At 45.8% G+C, this 18873-nt stretch overlaps 2 protein-coding genes across 14 annotated transcripts in view; one reads left to right on the top strand and one right to left on the bottom strand.

The window, feature by feature from the left end:
* Positions 1-504: 504 nt before the first annotated feature.
* Positions 505-17285, top strand: ZAR1L (zygote arrest 1 like). Of its 4 annotated transcripts, XR_008320216.1 has the most exons (6): positions 505-1219; positions 2962-3054; positions 4747-4821; positions 7346-7453; positions 10943-11126; positions 12258-17285. XR_008320216.1 is itself a non-coding variant. In XM_053312389.1 (4 exons), exons 1-4 carry the CDS (start codon positions 551-553, stop codon positions 10949-10951), a joined length of 846 nt encoding a protein of 281 aa, XP_053168364.1. In that variant the 5' UTR covers positions 505-550; the 3' UTR covers positions 10952-17285. The 4 variants fall into 4 exon arrangements, 2 of the variants coding, with proteins under 2 accessions (XP_053168364.1, XP_053168363.1); XR_008320215.1 differs by having other exon boundaries at positions 10943-17285; XM_053312389.1 differs by lacking the exon at positions 7346-7453 and having other exon boundaries at positions 10943-17285.
* Positions 17032-18873, bottom strand: part of FRY (FRY microtubule binding protein) — a 343900-nt gene continuing 342058 nt past the window's right edge. For all 10 annotated transcript variants that reach the window (XM_053312387.1, XM_053312377.1, XM_053312379.1 and 7 more), the window contains one exon: positions 17032-18493. In XM_053312387.1, the coding sequence (XP_053168362.1) occupies positions 18235-18493 (259 nt within the window). In that variant the 3' untranslated portion in view covers positions 17032-18234. The remainder of the gene's footprint in view (positions 18494-18873) is intronic.

Genomic DNA, 18873 nt, shown 5'->3' with positions numbered 1-18873 from the left:
AAACCAACAAATTCTTCAAAACACATAATAGATTGTACAATGTGGCCAGCAGGGGCCAGGTCTGTTTAATAAGCACACTGAAGCCTGTAAAAACTTATTTGTGGTACTGTCATTCAGACCACAAATCGGCATCTAGCCCCGCCTGGAAGCCAGGTGAACTCCATCCATTGATTTCAATGGATTTACAGAATCATCGTGTTAACTCCCACCCCGCAACCTACCTAGTCCTGCACCGTCGGATGGACTTTTGGACATGCTCCAGCATGAACAGGTTGCAGTTAGCAGACGTGTAATAAAACACTTGTTTGTGTGTGACATGGCAGGGTCGGGTCTTGCTCTGAGCACCCACTACTTTGGTCAAAGAGCGTGGGAGAAAACCCCAACCAGCCACATCTCAAGGGGTGGCGATGTTGTCAGAGCTGCAAGGCCGTTTCTAATCAACCTTCGCCAGCAGTAATGAGCACCAATTAGACGCCGCTCCCGTGATGGATAAAAGTTGGCGCGTGGAGGCCAATCAGCTAAAACCGTCTCCCCTCCCCACCCCCAGGCCATGGAGCGCTTTGTCTACCCTCCCTACAGCGTGTACCAGGGCTATGGGAGCACCTTCACCCCCAGCCACAACGTGGCCCCAAGGCCACCCTCCAAGCAGAAGCAGCCTAGCTGGAAGCAGAGCAAGAGCACCCCCAACCCCTACCGAGGGGTCCAGTCGGCCCCTTCGTCAGCCCCGTCGCTGGCCTCGCCGGACTATCTGGACACCTACAAGCGGGCGCAGCTGAAAGCGCTGCTCTCGCAGGTCAGCCCAGGCCTCACCCCGCGGCTCCGCAAAGCCAACACCAAAGAGATTGGCGTGCAGGTGAACCCGCGGGTGGACGCCGCCGTGCAGTGCTCGCTCGGCTCCCGCCCGCTCCAAGCCGTTCGGCCCCAAAGCCCCTCCGGGCGCTTCAGCCGGGAGCCGCCGCTGCCGGCCGTCTACTCGCCCGTCTTGGGCCGCCGCCTCTTCACCTTGCCCGAAGCGGTGGTGGAACCCAAGGAGCCGCAGGGCGAAGCGCCCGCGTCGAAACAGTCACTCGCCGAAGAGGAGGAGGAGGAAGAAGCGGCGGCTGAAGACGAGGAGCTGCCGAAGAGCACAGAGGAAAAGTCTGCCCAGCTGCAGGGCGAAGCAGCAGAGGGCGGCGGCGGAGGCGGCGTCGCCGCTGGGGAGAGCAAAACCACTTTCCAGGTGAGGTAGCGCGAGTCCCACCCCTCGAGCTGGAGCCTGCCCTAGAGCTCGTGGAGGCTCAGCGGCGGGGCTTGCCTTTCCGGGCCTCGCTGCCCACTAGGGGCGCTCCTGTGTGAGGCACTAGGCCTAGTAGAGAGCCTCAGCCAGAAAGGGTGGCGCGAAGGGTTTCCTCCTACCGTAGTGACGAATCCTTTCTCGAAATGCGAAGACGGAGAGGAATCGAAACCTCCCTGTGGGGCTATATGGCCATGAGGCCTGGACCCAAAGGAAGCGGCCCTTACACTCCCTGTATAATTAAGAATAGGGCTTGGCCCGATCCAGCAAGCCTATCTAGTCCAGCATCCAGTTTCCCAGCCAGCCTAACTTTTTCTCTCTCTTTGGGTGGGGGCTGTGAGAGGTGTTACCACCTTGGGTGTTCTCCATTAATATAGCAGTTTACAAAACTGTTTGTGGGGCAGAGAAAAAATTTAAGGGGGCTGGCTGCCGGCTATGAAGTTGCTTCCTACAGTAGCTGGCAAGGTGCCTCTAGCAACCCCCTCCCCCAATGAGTTGAAGGCATAATGGTTCTCCCACTGCAGGTCGGAGGTGCCTTGTACAGTGATGCACTATTGGTCCCTCTAGCAGCAGCTCTCTCAGCCATGTTATTGGATATTCTCTAGAGATATTGGGAGAAATTGAACCCAGGATCTTCTGGATACAAAGCATTTGCTCTTCTCATTTACCAAACTGCTGCCTGTCATGCTTTTTAAATGCACAAAGTCTTCACAGAAAGATGTGGCAGTTTGTTCCATACAGGCTAGGGGAAAGCAAGATCCAGACCTTCCTAAAATAGCTGCACATAAGGGATGACTTCTCCGGCACAAAAACATTTGAAGCCACTAATTGGGCAACATCATGAGAGGACCCAACAAAATCAGCTATACTATCAAGTGCTCATCCATTTGCTCATATCTGTTACTTGCCAACAGTGCCCTTCTGCTGTTTATGTAGGATGATGAGTCAGTCGATACAAAGTAAATGGACACAAGTCTGATATCGGAAACAATATTCAGAAACCAGTGGGAGAATAGTTGTACCTTCCAGAATGATGTTGCAGACCTTAAAGTGACAGTTCCTCAAAAGAGAAATTTCAAAGGGAAACTACAATGAGAATTGGTCGGGTTAGAATGTATAACAACTAGGTCTGACACTATCCCCACAAGCCTCAATAGAGACAAAGGGTTTTTTTAATTGTATTGAGAGTTAACTGTCTTAGTGTTGCTAGGAGGTTGCTATTGCCCCTTATTGCTATTGTAAATTGTCACTGTTTTCCTTGTATATTTTAAAGCTTGTCACTAGTCTAAGCCTCTCATACCTGACTTGACCATTTTGTTATTCTTGTGCATGCACGTTTAACTACCCCTCTGGAAGCTTTCTTATGTGTCCTTGTTAAGAATCTTAGGTGGATGTTAAATGACACTTTAAAAAAATGTAAAGCACACTTTGGTTGTACTAATCAGAGCAAGTTCTTGGGTTTATTATCATTGTGACTTGCTGTCCAGTCAGAATGAGTGAAGAGATCATGAAGTGGTGGTGTGAGAATAACACAACTTTATCTTAACTTAGTAGGCCTTTGCAGACCTTCCTGACTTAATAAGCTTTCAAATGGTCATGGGGTTGGCACTGATATTATCAATATCTGGCTCACATTGAATTGAACTGAATATCATATTAAGCTGCTAATGAGCTACTTTCTGTTGCAGTTCCTGGAACAGAAATATGGTTACTTTCACTGCAATGACTGCAAGACCAGATGGGAAAGTGCTTATGTATGGTGCATTTCTGGAACTAATAAGGTATTTAGAGCAGAGAAATTTGCTCTTTTCAAGGAAGTAAACTTTAAATATGGGGAAAGGGCTGCTGTACACAGGTTAAATGGGCAATAGCTTGTTAAGAAATGGAAGTGCTTCATATGCTTGACCAAAGATGGTAACAGTACGGGGTATGTGCTCAAGCTTGGTAGCATTCTGTCATACTACCCTCAACTATTTCATGCAGAAGTATTTTGGTGATTGCTGTGTTTTTTCTTAATATAACGGTCTCAACTGGAGAGAGCCTGTTCAGTTTTCTTCAGTGTCTTTTAATAACAAACATCAATTCTGGAGGACTGTTCACACAACTGCACAGGTGTGGGTGGCTGGGAAGGCAGGGTTCAACCTACCTTCCCCCAGATGACCCCTCACTAGGGATGTGCACAGAACCGGTGACTGCCAGTTTGAAGGTGGTGGCGGGGATAGCTTTAAGGACTGGGGTGGATGCTCTTACACCCCCGCCGCATTTTCCCCACTGGCGCTGTGTACAAAATCGGTCCCACGGGGTGGCAGCACACCTCCTTGCACCCCCGGTGTGTTGCAGGCTGGAAGTGCCCGATGCGCATGTGTGCGTATGCAGGGTGGCAAGGAGGTTATGCTGCTGCCCAGTGGGACCGACAGTGCTGGCAGGGGAAACGTGGTGTGGGAGGTAAGAGCACCCACCACAGTCCTTAAAACTACCACCCCCCACCTTTGAACCGGCGGAAACACTGGACTCTGAAACCGGTTTGGAGGTCCATAAAAGGGCCTCCGAACCAGTTCCGTTCTCATCCCTACAGCTCACAGCTTGGACAGCATGAGAGCCATGAGCTCACATGACCAGCATTGCCGAGAGCAGCACGGATGAATCTCCGCCCTGCTCCTGGCAGGGCTGGTAAACCGAGGCCAGGACTTGTCTCAGTCTCCGTGAATACAATAATGCACTGTGCGACATACGTGATGCATTGGGGGATTCCCTCAAGAGAAGGATGCTCTAGACACCCGTCTCTGTTTGCGGTTTGGCTAGTAGTAGCCTGGCTCACACGCGGGGCTTGTAGCCTGGTTAAGGGAGTGCTAGCTCCCTTAACCTCAGCTGACAGCTGAGCTAAGAAGTGGGGCTAGGTAATGTTGCCCCGCTGGGTGTCCCTAGCCTGTGTTAGGCTGCATGTGAGAACAGTCTGTGGCGCTTTTAGTGGAAATGATACTCTGAGATACTTAATAGAGCTATATGCCCTCTTGACTTACAAATCACATTTATAAGCCTGGGAGATCATAAACATACCTACCTGAATCATGAGGTCTATGTTTTATGGATAATATGTTTTCATTATTGAAACTTATAACAGAATATAGTTTGGTTATAGATTCAACTGGCAGGGCTATTAATTGCACAGAGTTGAGTATATCTTTCTGCATAGCATTGTGCTGTATGTAGCTTTCTGAGAACAAACCTGTAGGTACTGTATTTAGCTGAATCCAAGACCAAGTCTTTTGAGATTCAAAATTGGGTCCTCTTAAATTCAGTCCTGTTGCTTTTGAGTAAATGCAGATATTGCCTGTATTTAACCTCTAAGGTTGTCTTAAATTCAGAGGGGGTCTTCAATTCAGGTAGTTTCAAATTCAGATTTGTCGTCAATTAGGGTACATACAGTAAATGATTCCAGAGTTCTGCATTGTAACAATCTTTGTTTTTCTTAGGTTTACTTTAAACAGCTTTGTCGTAAATGCCAAAAGAGCTTCAATCCTTACAAAGTGGAAGCAATTCAGTGCCAAGTAAGTAACACTTCTTCTTAAGCATTTTGAGAAATGTTTGTCTTTACTTGAATAATAGTGTTAGTAAAATGTAATGGAAACAATGCACATAGCTGGCCATTTGCAAAAGCTAATATTGTGGCATAATGCACAGACCAATGTCTTGGAGCAATGCAATACAGATGGCTAGCAAAGCATCTGAAATGATCCTGTTGCTTAACAGAATATGGAAACCCCTCTAGCTTGATTTGTGGATCTAGTGCTAAGGCTAGCTGTAGAAGTGACTAAACAAAATATTCCAAGAATAGCAATTTTCTGGAAATAGAATACTCAGTCAGATCTCCCAAACAAAAATCAGACTTTTATAGCTTCTATTTTGGGCCTCTGCTTGATCCACATGTGGACAAATGACCTCTTTATCACTGAGTTAGAAGTATCTGTATAAAGAGTACTTCCATTATGTATCTTCCTGTTTCTAAAATATGGGTTAGAAAGCAGGCCACAGGTATGCTTGTCTTATGCGTAAATGATCAGATATGAGTCAGATGTGCAAATAGTAGGAGACAATCATGGAAGGTATTTCTGTTGTGTCTTAGGCCTTATTCTGACTGATGTTCCTGTTTATAAAACTGCTGGCTACTTTTGACTGTTACAGTCCTTAAAATGAGTATACAGTTGTGACAGCAGCCCTGATCCTAGGTGGCTTGGTGGAGTCAGTGATGAAGTCAGAAGACAGTAGCTGTATCTTCCTGTTCACACAATAGACATTAATTTCTTGGCTTAATGTCACTATGCAAATTATCTGTAAAACAGGAGTAACTGTGACCTACATAGCAACATTGGAGCCAGCCTGGTGTAGTGGTTAGAGGGCTGGACTAGGACTGGGGAGACCCGAGTTCAAATCTCCATTTAGCCATGAGATTTGCTGGGTGACTCTGGGCCAGTCACTTCTCTCTCAGCCTAACCTACTTCACAGGGTTGTTGTGAGGAGAAACTCAAGTATGTAGTACTCTGGGCTCCTTAGAGAAAGAACGGGATGTAAAATGCTAGACAAACAAACAAATAAATAAAAGACAATCACAGGAGGAAAACGTTCTGGGAAGAGGCTATTGTTGGTTTACTAATAATTGGAAGTGTATTGTATCCCAAGATCTGTTCAAAGACCCGTTGCTCCTGCCCCCAGAAGAAAAGGCACATTGACCTGAAGAGACCCCACCGTCAAGAGTTGTGTGGTCGCTGCAAAGGCAAAAGACTGTCCTGTGACAACACCTACAGCTTCAAATACATTGTCTAATCTATCGTCCTGACAAACTTGGGCTGTTCTTGCACTTAGCACTATGCACTTTGTTACGTGTTTCATAACCTGGCTCTGACTTTAGGCTTCTGACTTGGCATTGGATAATGGATTAAAGATTTTTGTAGGGTTAGAAAGTATTCTTTGTTTCAGTGTACCTTGTAATAAAACTTAAATTCTAAATTGTACCTTTCCCTTTAGTAATATGAAAAGTCCCTACAGTACACATAAGAGCAAATACTTGGGTTAAGCAGACAAAGGAACTAGGAAGTTTAGGGAGACTGGGGCATTAGCAAACCTAAGAACGCTAATAGGATCAGCACAATACACCCCACAAAATCCTGCTGTCTTTCTAGAAAGAAAACTAGTAACATCCTAAGGGTATTCATACGCACAGCCTAACCCAGGCTAGGGCAGTCCAGCCTGGGTTAGGCTCTCTGTGTGTGATGTGATGTAGTGCTAGGTCATTCCTGGCGCTGTCCCCTCCTTTCAGCCTGGTGTTTAGCTGAGGTTAAGTGAACCTTTAGTTTTCTTAACCTCTGCCAGCAATTGCTGCTGGGTTACATGGCTTCACCCCAGCCCCCCACCATTTCCAGCAGCGAGCTGGGTGTGGGGGCGGGAGAAGCACCCACGACGAGCATGGCGGCTGCTCTAACTAGAGCACCCGCTGCGCTTGTGTCCCAGGGCACCCTGGGATGTGGCAGCAGGGGGAGTCTCCCAGCATATCCCTCTGTTACACCACTGCTTGTGTGGGCACATGGTGTGGCAGAGGAGAGGATGGCAGATGCTCCTGCCTTCCCTTCCATGGCCTGCCCTTCCTCCTCAGTGAGGTTGTGTGAAAGATCTCCCTAACAAAGCACTTCTATAATGAACAATGTTGTGCTAGTGCCAGAAAATTGCATAGTTGCACTAAAAATGGAGATTTGTGCAATTGCACTAAAGTGTTCTTGCACAAAAATTCTTTTTAAAACAAATGAGGTATGCTGCAGGTTAAAACAGAAAATAAATCAGTGCCTTCTGATGTGAGATCTCTGAATTGAAATGGAGATACTAATAGAAAATAGTCCTGAACTATGGACTGATTCTGAAAGCGAACACAAACAGCTGATTCAGAACCACCAGTGACTTTTTGGACTTGTGTAGCCTCAGCTATCTTGTATATTTCATGGAAACACAGGCATATCTGCTGCTGTAACACATGAAGTAAGATGAATATCTTTCTTTTCCCTCCACCCATTGCATTTTATCAAGAGGCATGCAAAGAGGAAGTAGGCCCAATGATGCTTCTACATACAACATACAAGCATACCATACCATTCAATGATGCCTTCAGCTGCTTGACTTTACTTTTACTTATTAGTGAGTATTCTGAATACAATCTGTCTTTTTTTGGTATCGTGAATATTCAGGGGACTCTGTAGTCTAGGCTTCCCTTAAAAATAACTATGTTGAAATACGAAGTTTAATGGGGCAGGCCTCTTAACAAACACACATTTGAATGCTCTAACAAGCACTTTTGCTCAAAAGAAGTTTAAGGATGCCTGTGGGAAGACCAGGCAACTGCCTAGTATAGACTGTATCCCTGATGACACAAACATAACATGACACAAACTGCTCTCTAGCAAGTGTTAAGTCTATATGAGCAAAGATTATTACCTCTGGTTATGGTTTCAGTCAAATATAATCAGTACACTGTGATGCAAAGCTGCTATCTTGAACCTAATGTTGAAGTTACAAGAGCAAGTAAATTGTGTTCACTATTGAAGAAATGTACACTTCCCTTTTTAAAAAAGAACATGCCTGTACTAGTAGTCCTGGCACCAGAGGCGGTATAATAGTAATTTGTGTGACATTTAACAGTTCTTGGAACTATACAAGGTGGTAAGCCAATCTGATCCATGTAGAAAGTTCAGTCTAATCAGTGTGGTACTTGGTCTGCAGAGGCAGGTGCTGATGGACTAAAATTAGACAGATTAGGTACCCTAAGACAGAGATCAGTTTATGGAACTTCATCAGTGGTCTTACATTTGTATAGTTGCACAGAACTATTTTTTATTTGGTTTTAATTTACAAAGTGTTCTTCCAAAGAGTGCAGCAGCTAGGAAATCTGGGTAGTGCCGAACAGGCATGACATCAGGAAGGAAGCATTTGAGTGGACGTCTGAATATTCTCACTTGCTGCTAACCTTTAATAAGGGGAGTGCAACTGACAGGCATCCTGCATAGCATGATGGCTCTATTGTGCTCAGCAGGAAAGCATATCAGTAAAATTAAACACCATCGTGTATGTCAGGGCTGCTTCTATATCAATATGACTATGGTGGCTCACTAGTGTCGCTAAGCGTATAAAACCAGGTTGCTCACCTGTAACTTTTGATCTTTTGGTGGCCTGGTATTATTTACAACATTGGGCTCTCTGCCTGCACAGTAGCCACTGGAAGGATTTGTCAGCTCCTTGACGCACTCTGTAGCCACACCCTTTGTGCACTGAGCACGCTGGTCTTTTTGGCACCAGAGCACTATTTCCCTCTGTTCCTGGACAGACGATGTTGAGTTGAAGCTTTGTCAGAAGAGACGGGTAAGGAAAGAAAGTAAGAGCATCTGATGAGCGGGAAGGCTGGGTGGGTGTTGTGAATGATAGTGGGACACTAAAAGATCAGCAGTTACAGGTGAGCAACCCTAACTTCACAATGTGGATGATTAGCTATCTCTCAAAGGAAGGACGCAGGATTTAAATCACCTTAGGGACTGAACGCCCCAAACTAGCCTCAGCCGCAGAGCAGATGTCAAGGGTGTAGTGTAGGGATGTGTACAAATCTGTTCGGAGGCCCTTTTATGGGCCTCGGAACAGGTACAAGAACCGGGTGGTTCAAAGGCGGGTGTGTGCGTCACACTTTAAGGGTGTGGGAGGGTGCACTTACCCCCGCCCCCCCTGCCGGGTTGTGGGAGGGTGCACTTACCCCCCCCCCGGGGTGTGGTATTTTCCAAATCCTACGGGGCGGCACCGTACTTCTCTGCTACCCTGTTTGCTCGCTGGCCAGAGAAAAAACGGGGTGGCAGGGAAGTATGCTGCCGCCCCATAGGACTTGGGAAATACCGGGTGATGGCAGGGAGAAAGGGGAGGCAGGGGTAAGTGCACCCTCCCCCACCCTTAAAGTGCAACACCCCCCTGCCATCAAGCCATCTGGTGTGGTTCCGTGTACATCCCTAGAGTAGTAACAAAGCGTTGTTCAGAAGACCAGGTAGCAATCTTCTGGATTTCAGTGAAACAAATTCCAGAGATGGGAGCAATCAAAGTGGCCATTACCCTTGTGGAATGAGCCTTGAAGGCAGAAGGTAGAGTAAGACCTTGTTTCTCATAGCAGGATAGGATATTTTGAACCAAATATTCAGATGACCTCTGCCTGGAGACATGCTGGCCTCTAGTAGGACCCTTAAAAGTCATGAAAAGTCTGTTAGAATGCCTAAATTCTTTAGTGTGGTCCATGTAAAACTAAAGAGCTCTGTGAACGTCCAAGAAATGCAATGAATGTTCAAAGGGGTGACACTGGGTTAGTGAAAAAGGTGGGCAAGACAATGTCTTGGTTAGTATGAAAATCCAACACTATCTTGGGTAAAAAGGCAGGGTTGGTACTCATCACCACCTTGTTTTGATAGAAGGTAGTATAGGGGATGCCAATCTTTAAGGTAGAAAGATCACTAACTCTTCTCACTGTTGTGATGGCGATGAGGAATGCAGTCTTGAAGGTAAGAAATTTTAGGAAGGCTGAAGATAAGGGTTCAAAGTGAGTGAAGAGAGAACCAAAGAGAGGCTCCAGGGTTAAACAGGCTGCCAAACTAATGGGAAGAGGTTATACGGGCCCTTTAGGAAACTTGTGCAGTCCAGGTGGGAGAAAAGAGAAGTGGAACCCCAACCAGGGTGCATGGTGGAAAGGGTGAACATACTAACTTCTATGGAGGAATTAGACCAGTCTGTTTGATAGAGGTGAGGTACAGTAGAACTTGGCGGACATCGGGTGAAGAGGGATCAACTCCTTGGATCGAGCATAAATAGAAAATCTCTTCTATTTATAGCTGTAGTTATGTCTGGTGGAGACCTTCCTTTTGTGAAGGATGATATTATCTAAAAGTTCAGCCTCCATGCTGTCGTGTTCAGGATGCTGAGGCTGTGTTGAAGAACCCAACGATCTTCCTGTTGGAGGAGGTCCAGGGGGTACTGAAGATGGTGGGAGCCCTGAGACAGATGGAAGAGGAGAGGAAAACAGGGCTGTCTTGGCCACCACAGAATGAGTAGAATGTATTTTTTCCTTTGGAGCAATACAGGTGAAACTTGGAAAATTAGAATATCATGCAAAAGTCCATTAATTTCAGTAATGCAAATTAAAAGGTGAAACTGATATATGAGACAGACACATTACATGCAAAGCGAGATAAGTCAAGCCTTAATTTGTTATAATTGTGATGATCATGGCGTACAGCTCATGAAAACCCCAAATCCACAATCCCAGAAAATTAGAATATTACATGGAAGCAAGAAAGCAAGGATTGTAGAATAGAACAATATCGGACCTCCGAAAAGTATACAGTGTACTGTGCTTGATTGGCCAGCAAACTCGCCTGACCTGACCCCATAGAGAATCTATGGGGCATTGCCAAGAGAAGGATGAGAGACATGAGACCAAACAATGCAGAAGAGCTGAAGGCCGCTAATGAAGCATCCTGGTCTTCCATAACACCTCATCAGTGCCACAGGCTGATAGCATCCATGCCACGCCGCATTGAGGCAGTAATTGCTGCAAAAGGGGCCCAAACCAAGTACTGAATACATATGCATGCTTATACTTTTCAGAGGTTCTAGTAACAGAGAACGAAGGAGCAAATCCCTGAGGAAGAGCACACTACAGTGGATGGAAAGGAACTGAGGAAAACAGCGCTGTGGTGCCAAAGATACAGAGCGAGCTCCACTCATGAAGGGAGTGGCTACAGAATGCTTCAAGGAGCTGACAAATCCTTCTGCAGTGGCTACTGTGCAGGTGCAGAGTCCAATGTTGGGAATGATTCCGGACTACCGCAAAGGTCTACTGGTTTCAGTTAAATAATGAAAGGCTATAAATAGTTTGGTGATAGTATTTTAGGATTATCCTGGAGTTCTTCTATGAGAATCTTCTATGGAAATACTTATACTGAGGGATCCAAACAAAATGGCTTGGTGAGTTATACAAGTGCCAGATATGAGAGAAACACACATGTTGCTCTTAAAGTTCTTAGTCTGAATCTGAAAGATGCTAGGGTGTGCCTTCCGCTGGATTCAAAGTTTATACTTCAGGTAATGTTTCAGAGCAGAAAAACAGGTTGCTTACCTGTAACAGGTGATGTGGTAGTGATGCCTCAATATTCATAAAAATGGGTTCTGCGCCTGCGCAGGACAACTTTAGGTAATATTGATTAGCTCCTTGCGACGCCTTTTAACTGCCTCTGCACAAGCCGTGCAGTACCTATACTGGCAGTTAGGTGTCTTTTGCTCAGTTTCTGAATGGCCGTCCGACTGTATAAAATGCCATTGTCATCCATAGGTGCTGTTAGCTGGTGTCCGTGTAAATGTAACATCTCAGTCATTCGCAATCTGTAGAAATGCAATGTCTCAATCACTTGCACTCTGTAGCGGGGCCGGCTGGGAGGGTTTTATGAATGTCAAGGCATCACTACCAGATCACCTGTTACAGGTAAGCAACCTGTTTATCTGGATAGTGAAGCCTCGACAGACATAAAAATGGGTGAATCATGAGCTGTCCCAGTGGAGGTGGGCATTGCAAGCTATTGAAGCACCCTCTTAAGAACGGCCCTGCCAAACTGTGCTGCCTCTACAGAGCGAAGGTCCTGTGCATAATTTTTCACAAAGGTTTGGTCCGAGGCCCAGGTGGCCACCATACATATATCCTTGAATTTAATTCCTGAAAGATGAGCTGCCCTTAGGCAGCATGCGCCCTTGTTGAATGGGCTCTAATAGTGGATGGTGGAGTGACTCCCTGAATATCATAGGCCATCTTAATGAGTTCCACTAACCCAAAGGACAGCTTTTGGTGGGATGGCTGAAAGCCACGGTTCTTCCCATTCAAGGCAATGAAAAAATGTCTTGTCTTTCTCAACTCTCCCGTTCTTTGCAGGTAGAAAAGGATGGCCCTCTGCACTTCAGCGGCTCAGTTTGCAGCCCCAACAGAAATGGAGTGGTAGGCTGTGATGCCGGAGTCGCCTTATGTTTTTTCTTTACTGCATGAGTTGACGGTGAAGAGCACGGGCGCTTCGAGCCGCCGCTTTTTGGTACCGAGGGCTCCTTGAATAGGCTCGACTTCGAAGCCTTAAGGGAGGTCCCTGCAGCACTATGAGCCATGCTCGAGGGTTTAGACTGCGTATGAGCAGCCCTCGGCAGGGAGGATGAGGTAGATGGGCGGAGCGCGTCCTCCATTAATGAAACTTTCAGTTGTGCCACCCTGTTCTTCAGAGTCTGTCTCAAAAATGCCTTACATATAGGGCAAGCAGCCATGGAGTGTTCCTCTTCCAGGCAGAGGAGACAAAGCTGATGACCATCCGTTGAGGGGAGCTTAGCCCTGCAGCGAATACACCACTTAAAGGTGTTTTTCCCCTCATAGACGCACTCATGGGCAAAGGAATCAGTGGCTGTCAGGGTTTATTCCTTTATTATTACTTGTGGCCGTCGCAACAGGGGGAAGTAGGAACACCATTCAGTGCCACGGTCTTTTGACAATATGGGACTGAGCTAGAAACGTTTGAATTGAAGAGAGCTGGTCTTGTGGCAGCAAGCATGACTTGTCCCCTTAAGCTAAGCAGGATCCACCCTAGTTGCATATGAAAGGGAGACTAGAAGTGTGAGCACTATAACATATTCCCCTTCGGGGATGGAGCCGCTCTGGGAAGAGCAGAAGGTTCCAAGTTCCTTCCTTGGCTTCTCCAAGATAGGGCTGAGAGAGATTCCTGCCTGCAGCCTTGGAGAAGCCACTGCCAGTCTGTGTAGACAATACTGAGCAAGATGGACCTATGGTTTGACTCAGTATATGGCATCATCCTATGTTCCTATGAATTTGCCATTCGTTGCTTGTCGTTCCGAGGTCTATCCGCGTATCCGTTAAAATTAACTATGTCCATTCAGGGTTAAGCAAAGAATGGTTGGGCTGTCCTAAGATCGTATACCAAGTTAAACAACAAAATATCTTCCGAGGAGCAACGACGTTTCCGAGGTCCGAACACATCGACGGTCAGAAAGAAACTGAGCAACAGACACCTAACTGCCAGTATAGGTACTGCACGGCTCGTGCAGAGGCAGTTAAAAGGCATCGCGAGGAAATAATCAATATTCCCCGAAGTTATCCTGAGCAGGCGCAGAACCCATTTTTATGTCTGTTGAGGCTTCACTATCCAGATCTGAATTCTAAAGCAAGGAGGGTCTTTATTCTTTAGTCTCTAGTGGGCATGGGTGTGGTTCAGGAGCCAGAAGTGTATTGGGTAACCAAAACTTACACCCTCACTGTTGACCACGTTCGGCAACAAAGTTAGCACCCTCTAGCAGTAAGGAGCATGTGTGCTTAGTCACAATATTACATAAAATTGTACATTTATAGTAAATACAGAATCAAAAAGATAAAAGTATAGACTCTCTTGAAAATTCTTCTATTACAAGTCAAATATTGGGCATTTTTCTTAGCCATATCTTTATTCCATTTTGGAAGGGCAGCTAGGTGGCATATTTTGGCTATTGTGGCTGTATGCAGAAATTTAGCATGAAGGCTATAGCTCAATTGGTGGATGTGATTAAGATGGATCATCTTTTATAGTGCAACGGACAGGATTAGGCAGTGTGAATCATTCTCTTTTGACTTCGTGTACAGGCACTTATCAGCATGTCAGCATTCACCATAGTAATGTAACTAAGGTGGGACGTTAATGGCTCCGATCAGGAATAATGATTGTATTCACATATAACGTGAAACCAGAGGATGGTGAACCCGCAGTTTCAATTTTAAACAGTAAATTGCATCACAGACATTGGTTCAACCAGAGTCCAGCAACCTCTGGTTAAAGGAGTGGGGAGCCCCCCCAGCTGTCCAGCAAGCTCTGCGGCCAGACTGTGGGCAAAACATCAGCATGTCAGCAGAGCGGCCGCAGTTGGCCACAACCTTGAAGGGGTGTGCTGAGCTCAATCATGCATTTTTGGAGTGGCCTGCCTGTCCTAGGCATGGGGAGGGCATTTAAATACCATGACATGCCAGTGCTGCTTCTGACAGTAATGGCACCGTTGCCCTTGTAAAAGCCCTGCATCAGAATAGTGCTGCACAAGCATGATTTGGGGGGTGGGGGGCACTATTTCCCTTTTACTCAAGGAAAGGAAAATGAAGAGTTCCTAGGAAAGCATAAGTATATGAGAGAGGGCAAAGGATCCTGGGGCATCCATCCCACTGTGATCTAGGATGCTTTTTTGAGGGATCACCCCAGCAAAGCAGTGCATACAGACTAAATCACACTCCTGCTCCCCTTGCAGCTTAGTGCTAGTGGATTATTTCTCCCATGAGAGGGCCAGTCTACTGGTGAGGACCATGGGGGGGGGGTTGGGTCTTCCATCGGACTGCACACTCACAAATTGAACTAACTCAACAAAGGGGCCCCATTTGTGTGGGGCCCACACTCTCTCGGGTAAAAGAAAGCACTTTTGCACTGCAACTCCCTCATACTGGAAGCAGTAATGGGCTGGATGAGGGATAACGAACTGAGACTGAATCCAGACAAGATGGAGGTACTTATTGTGTGGGGTCGTCACTCGGGAAGCGATATTGATCTACCTGTTCTAGATGGGGTCACACTTCCTCAGAAGGAACAGGTACTCAGTCTGGGAGTGCTTCTGGATCCACATCTTTCCCTGGTTCCCCAGGTTGAGGCAGTGGCCAGAAGCGCTTTCTATCAGCTTCGGTTGATACGCCAACTGCATCCGTTTCTTGAGGTTCATGACCTCAAAACCGTTGGGGCTCTATATTGAGCCAGGTACCCTGACAACATCTCTCCTTGTCTTGGTGATTGCTGTCAAAGCACGTCTCCTGCCATCCCATGTATACATGTGCATCTATGCTCAAGCCCCAAAACTGTGACCCTGCTTTTCTAGGATCGCTTGAAAGCAACATTCCCCTCTCCTGTGATTCCCCGCAGTGGCAGATCTGCAGATGGCGCAATGCCAGACCAAACACAGGAATTTTGAATGGGAGTAAAGAGATGTCCCCCTACCCAGTGTTCACCACCCCCATTGGCACACGCGGCCAGGCTCTCCACCAAATGGAACATCAAAAATCACCTATGGGGGCATGCTAGGCATGTGCATGAACTGGTTCGGCGGTCTTTTACAGACTACCTAACCAGTTCGGAGGTCTGGCTTTTGGGGCAGTTCAGCTGCGGGGAGGGGTTACCTTTAAGGAGCCTGACACTCTTGTGAGAGAGAGCTGTCTGTGGGGTAACAGGGTTGTTTTGTCATCATTAGAGATTTTACCTGACACCCCAATCCCCAAAAACTGTTCTTCTCATGAGTTGTGAGGGGGCATCCCCACGGCCTGGCACTCTCTTGAGCTAGCATGGTCCATCCTGGGTCAGCATCTACCATCATCACACATTGAATCTTTCCTTTCACTGCAACAATGCTGATTCTGATTCCTTAGGCTCAACCCTCAAGAGAGCCTAAGGAGTGCAAATGTTCTCAATGGGGAAGGGGCTGGGGGCTGGGCCCCCCTTCCCCAACATTTATGTTTAAAAAAAGAAAGAAAAGAAATTGGTTGCTCAAGAATCCCTGGTTTGTGCTGCCTTTTAAACCTGATCACGGGCACCCACAGCCATATGTCCATGTTCTGGTGCTGTGATGGGGTGACCTACTTATAGGATGACCACCTGGAGTGTTTGTGCTTGTGGACATTGTCACTTTATTCTCAGTGAGCGAAGCACTTTGATATCTGCCCTGTCATTCCATCCCTGTTTCCTCCTGCTTGCCAGGAGGGAGGACAAGGGACAGAGTAAGAAGGGGGAATATCCCTGTGTGACTTTGCTGCTTGACAGGCTGACAAGCTTGGGATGGGATGTGGCAGCTTTTCTGTTGCTGGGCAACTGCATTGCTGGATAGGTGACAGGAGAGGTGGGGCTGGCACTCAGAAAGGTGGCCAGTGAGAAGGACCGCAGGCATGGAGTGGGCATCATGCTGGGTAGGTTGCAGTTTCCAAAACAGAACAAAACTGCGGTTATGGCTACATCCAGGTTCAGACTTAATGCTTCAGCAGCCAAACCGGAAATCTCAGTAGCAAGCCTTTGTGCAAACCGAAGGGTCAAATAGGAGTTTTTGCCAAACTGCAGGTTGCTTTCGGCTCAAAACCGTGCACAAATTCAGACATAATGGAGTTCCAAACTCTGCCCCATTCGACTCTGGTTTCATATTACGTCTGAATTCAGCCAGCATGTGTAAGTAACCTTTTAAAGAAAGCTGAAACCCCAGCTTTTGGTAGCTTTTGCTTTTGTCCCTCCTCTTCTTCTTTGACAGCCAATTAGTAGCCTTTCAGCATTTGGTAAAAGGTTTATATGCATGCAACCTCTGACTGGGAAGGGAACACAGTTGCATACTATTTCCCATCCAGCTAAAGATGTGCCCTTGGAAATCTGATTCTGAATTCACACATATATAATTGCCAGCTGGGTAGGGGCAAATGAGAGTAGATTAATAGAACTGTTTCTGGAGCTTTTATCAAAACAGACACAAAACTAATATATCTGATTTTGGAGTGCGCACTGAACATGTAAGCAGGATTGACTGCTGCATGCGGATTCAAAAACAACTGAAAAAAGACCCCTCCCCCCATGGGCTCTATATGCTTTGTACAGTAGTAATAACTCATTTCAGACCAATCAGCACATACGCAGTCATATTTACATATATATATGTATATATATTATAATAACCTTTATATTTTAGTTAGATGATCCTGTTCTGATCAAAATACCAACCAAGAGGTACTTCACAAAAACCTTAAGTGTATTTACAGAGTGAATCAGAGATGTAGACAGTGCCTGAATAAAAGTGTCTCAGATGTGCAAAAGATTTACATGCACCCATTTAACACTTGACAGCAGTAACTGTAAGGGGGGAAATGCAAGGGGGGGGGGAAACTTACATATATTACAAAGAAAATTCCTTAAGAAATGGAGGGTGGACTCAAGTTTTACTTAATATTTTTTACTGTTAAAATCCAAATGTATGTTAAATTAAAAAAATGCATGCAGGGCAATTCAAAAGAATTTAAATTAGCAATGTGATGCTTCCCTACAAAATTGCAAGTTAAGCCAGACCAACCATCCTTAAGTAATATAAATATATTCATAAAAGCAACCCTCTAGTAAAAAGCAGCCAAAATCTTTTGTTAAAAAAATCTTCCTTGCCCATTCATAGGTACTTTGGTCTTAATAACAGACCTTTTCAACAGGCTCTAGTACCTTCCAAGACAGTAGCCTAGCAACATCAGGAAATGTACTTCATAGCAGCTTGGTTTTTCTTTTAAAGATACAGTAATCATATTTAAATTACAGTGTACATTTAAACTGAAGTCTTTTCCAACTTCTTTCATATGCACAGGCTCTCAGCTTTCGAACCGACAGTCTTGTAGTGTCCTGTCGCTAGCTTCATTCTGCCTATTTTTTACTTGGTCAAAAGGAAACAATGTACACGATTAAAAACAAAAACAAAAATCCTCAAGTTAAAAGGAAGATTGCACTTTTGCCAACCTAAAATTAATTTCTAGAAAGGAAGTCTTGTTGAGTGTAGTAGTCTTTGGTATGTATGGAAGTCACTTCTTCAGTAGTGAATTGCAGTTGCCCAGTGAAATGCATTTTGTGTGTGTGCAGCTCAAAACAAAGGATTCTATACTACCTTTGCCCTTACAGTATTGCTACACGTTGAAAACTCTGCCCAAGTCCTCTTGGAAAATGTTGTAAAGGTAACAAGACTGACTACAACTTGACCAAGTCTTTCTAAGGCTGAGAAGGCATTGAACCACCTCACCCCAACATGGAAGCAATTCCACCTTGAATGAGAAATAGGGCACGAAACATTTGTCAGAGACTTGTGCCGGATACACTGGAGTCTGGAAGAAAAGTATTGATGACGCGGTAGCTTTGAGCCCTGTGGATCATGTCCCGGATCTCTATGTTTAGCTCCATCAGTTTGGTACAGATTTCTGTCAGGCTTTGGTTGGAGCCCACCAGTGCATACGTGCCAGACTGCCCCAGTGTTTGGTGCCGGAAGTAAATATTCAGTAGAGTCTGGACCTCATCATCAGAAGTGCTTCCAAAAATGTCATTTGGCCATAAACTCCTACAGTGAAACAAAAGTATAACAATAATTTGGTTTGATGCGTGTATGCGGTTCAAGAAATAGGCTGCTTGTTTAAAAGATAAATCTTCCTCCATATACCCTTGTATGTGCATGTTTAAAGGATCAATTTCTGGTAACATGCATGTGAGTACCACACCACTGGAAAATTAGCCTTTTGGTTGTGTAGCCATGTGTGTCACTTTAAATTACAGGTGGATCTTCTTAACCGCAGGGGTTCCATTTTCAGCTGAAACTGTGGATGCTAAAACCGTGGATGAGGCATTGGGGCAAAAGGAATTGGGGGATTAGGTTCCTGGAAGCTAAAAAAAACCAGCTGAAAACTGCCCCCGGCCGCAATTCTGCCATTTCCCCACAAAAAG

The sequence above is a fragment of the Hemicordylus capensis genome, chromosome 3 (assembly GCF_027244095.1).
Source record: "Hemicordylus capensis ecotype Gifberg chromosome 3, rHemCap1.1.pri, whole genome shotgun sequence".
Taxonomy (NCBI): Eukaryota; Metazoa; Chordata; class Lepidosauria; order Squamata; family Cordylidae; genus Hemicordylus; species Hemicordylus capensis.
This window is presented reverse-complemented; position numbering and strand designations above follow the sequence as displayed.

Bases quoted from the DNA above. Each gene is read 5' to 3' on its own strand.
- ZAR1L (XM_053312388.1), top strand. From the start codon at position 551: ATGGAGCGCTTTGTCTACCCTCCCTACAGCGTGTACCAGGGCTATGGG. The intron at 3,055-4,746 runs GTATTTAGAGCA...TGTTTTTCTTAG, and splicing joins GCATTTCTGGAACTAATAAG to GTTTACTTTAAACAGCTTTG. The intron at 4,822-5,950 runs GTAAGTAACACT...TTGTATCCCAAG, and splicing joins TGGAAGCAATTCAGTGCCAA to ATCTGTTCAAAGACCCGTTG.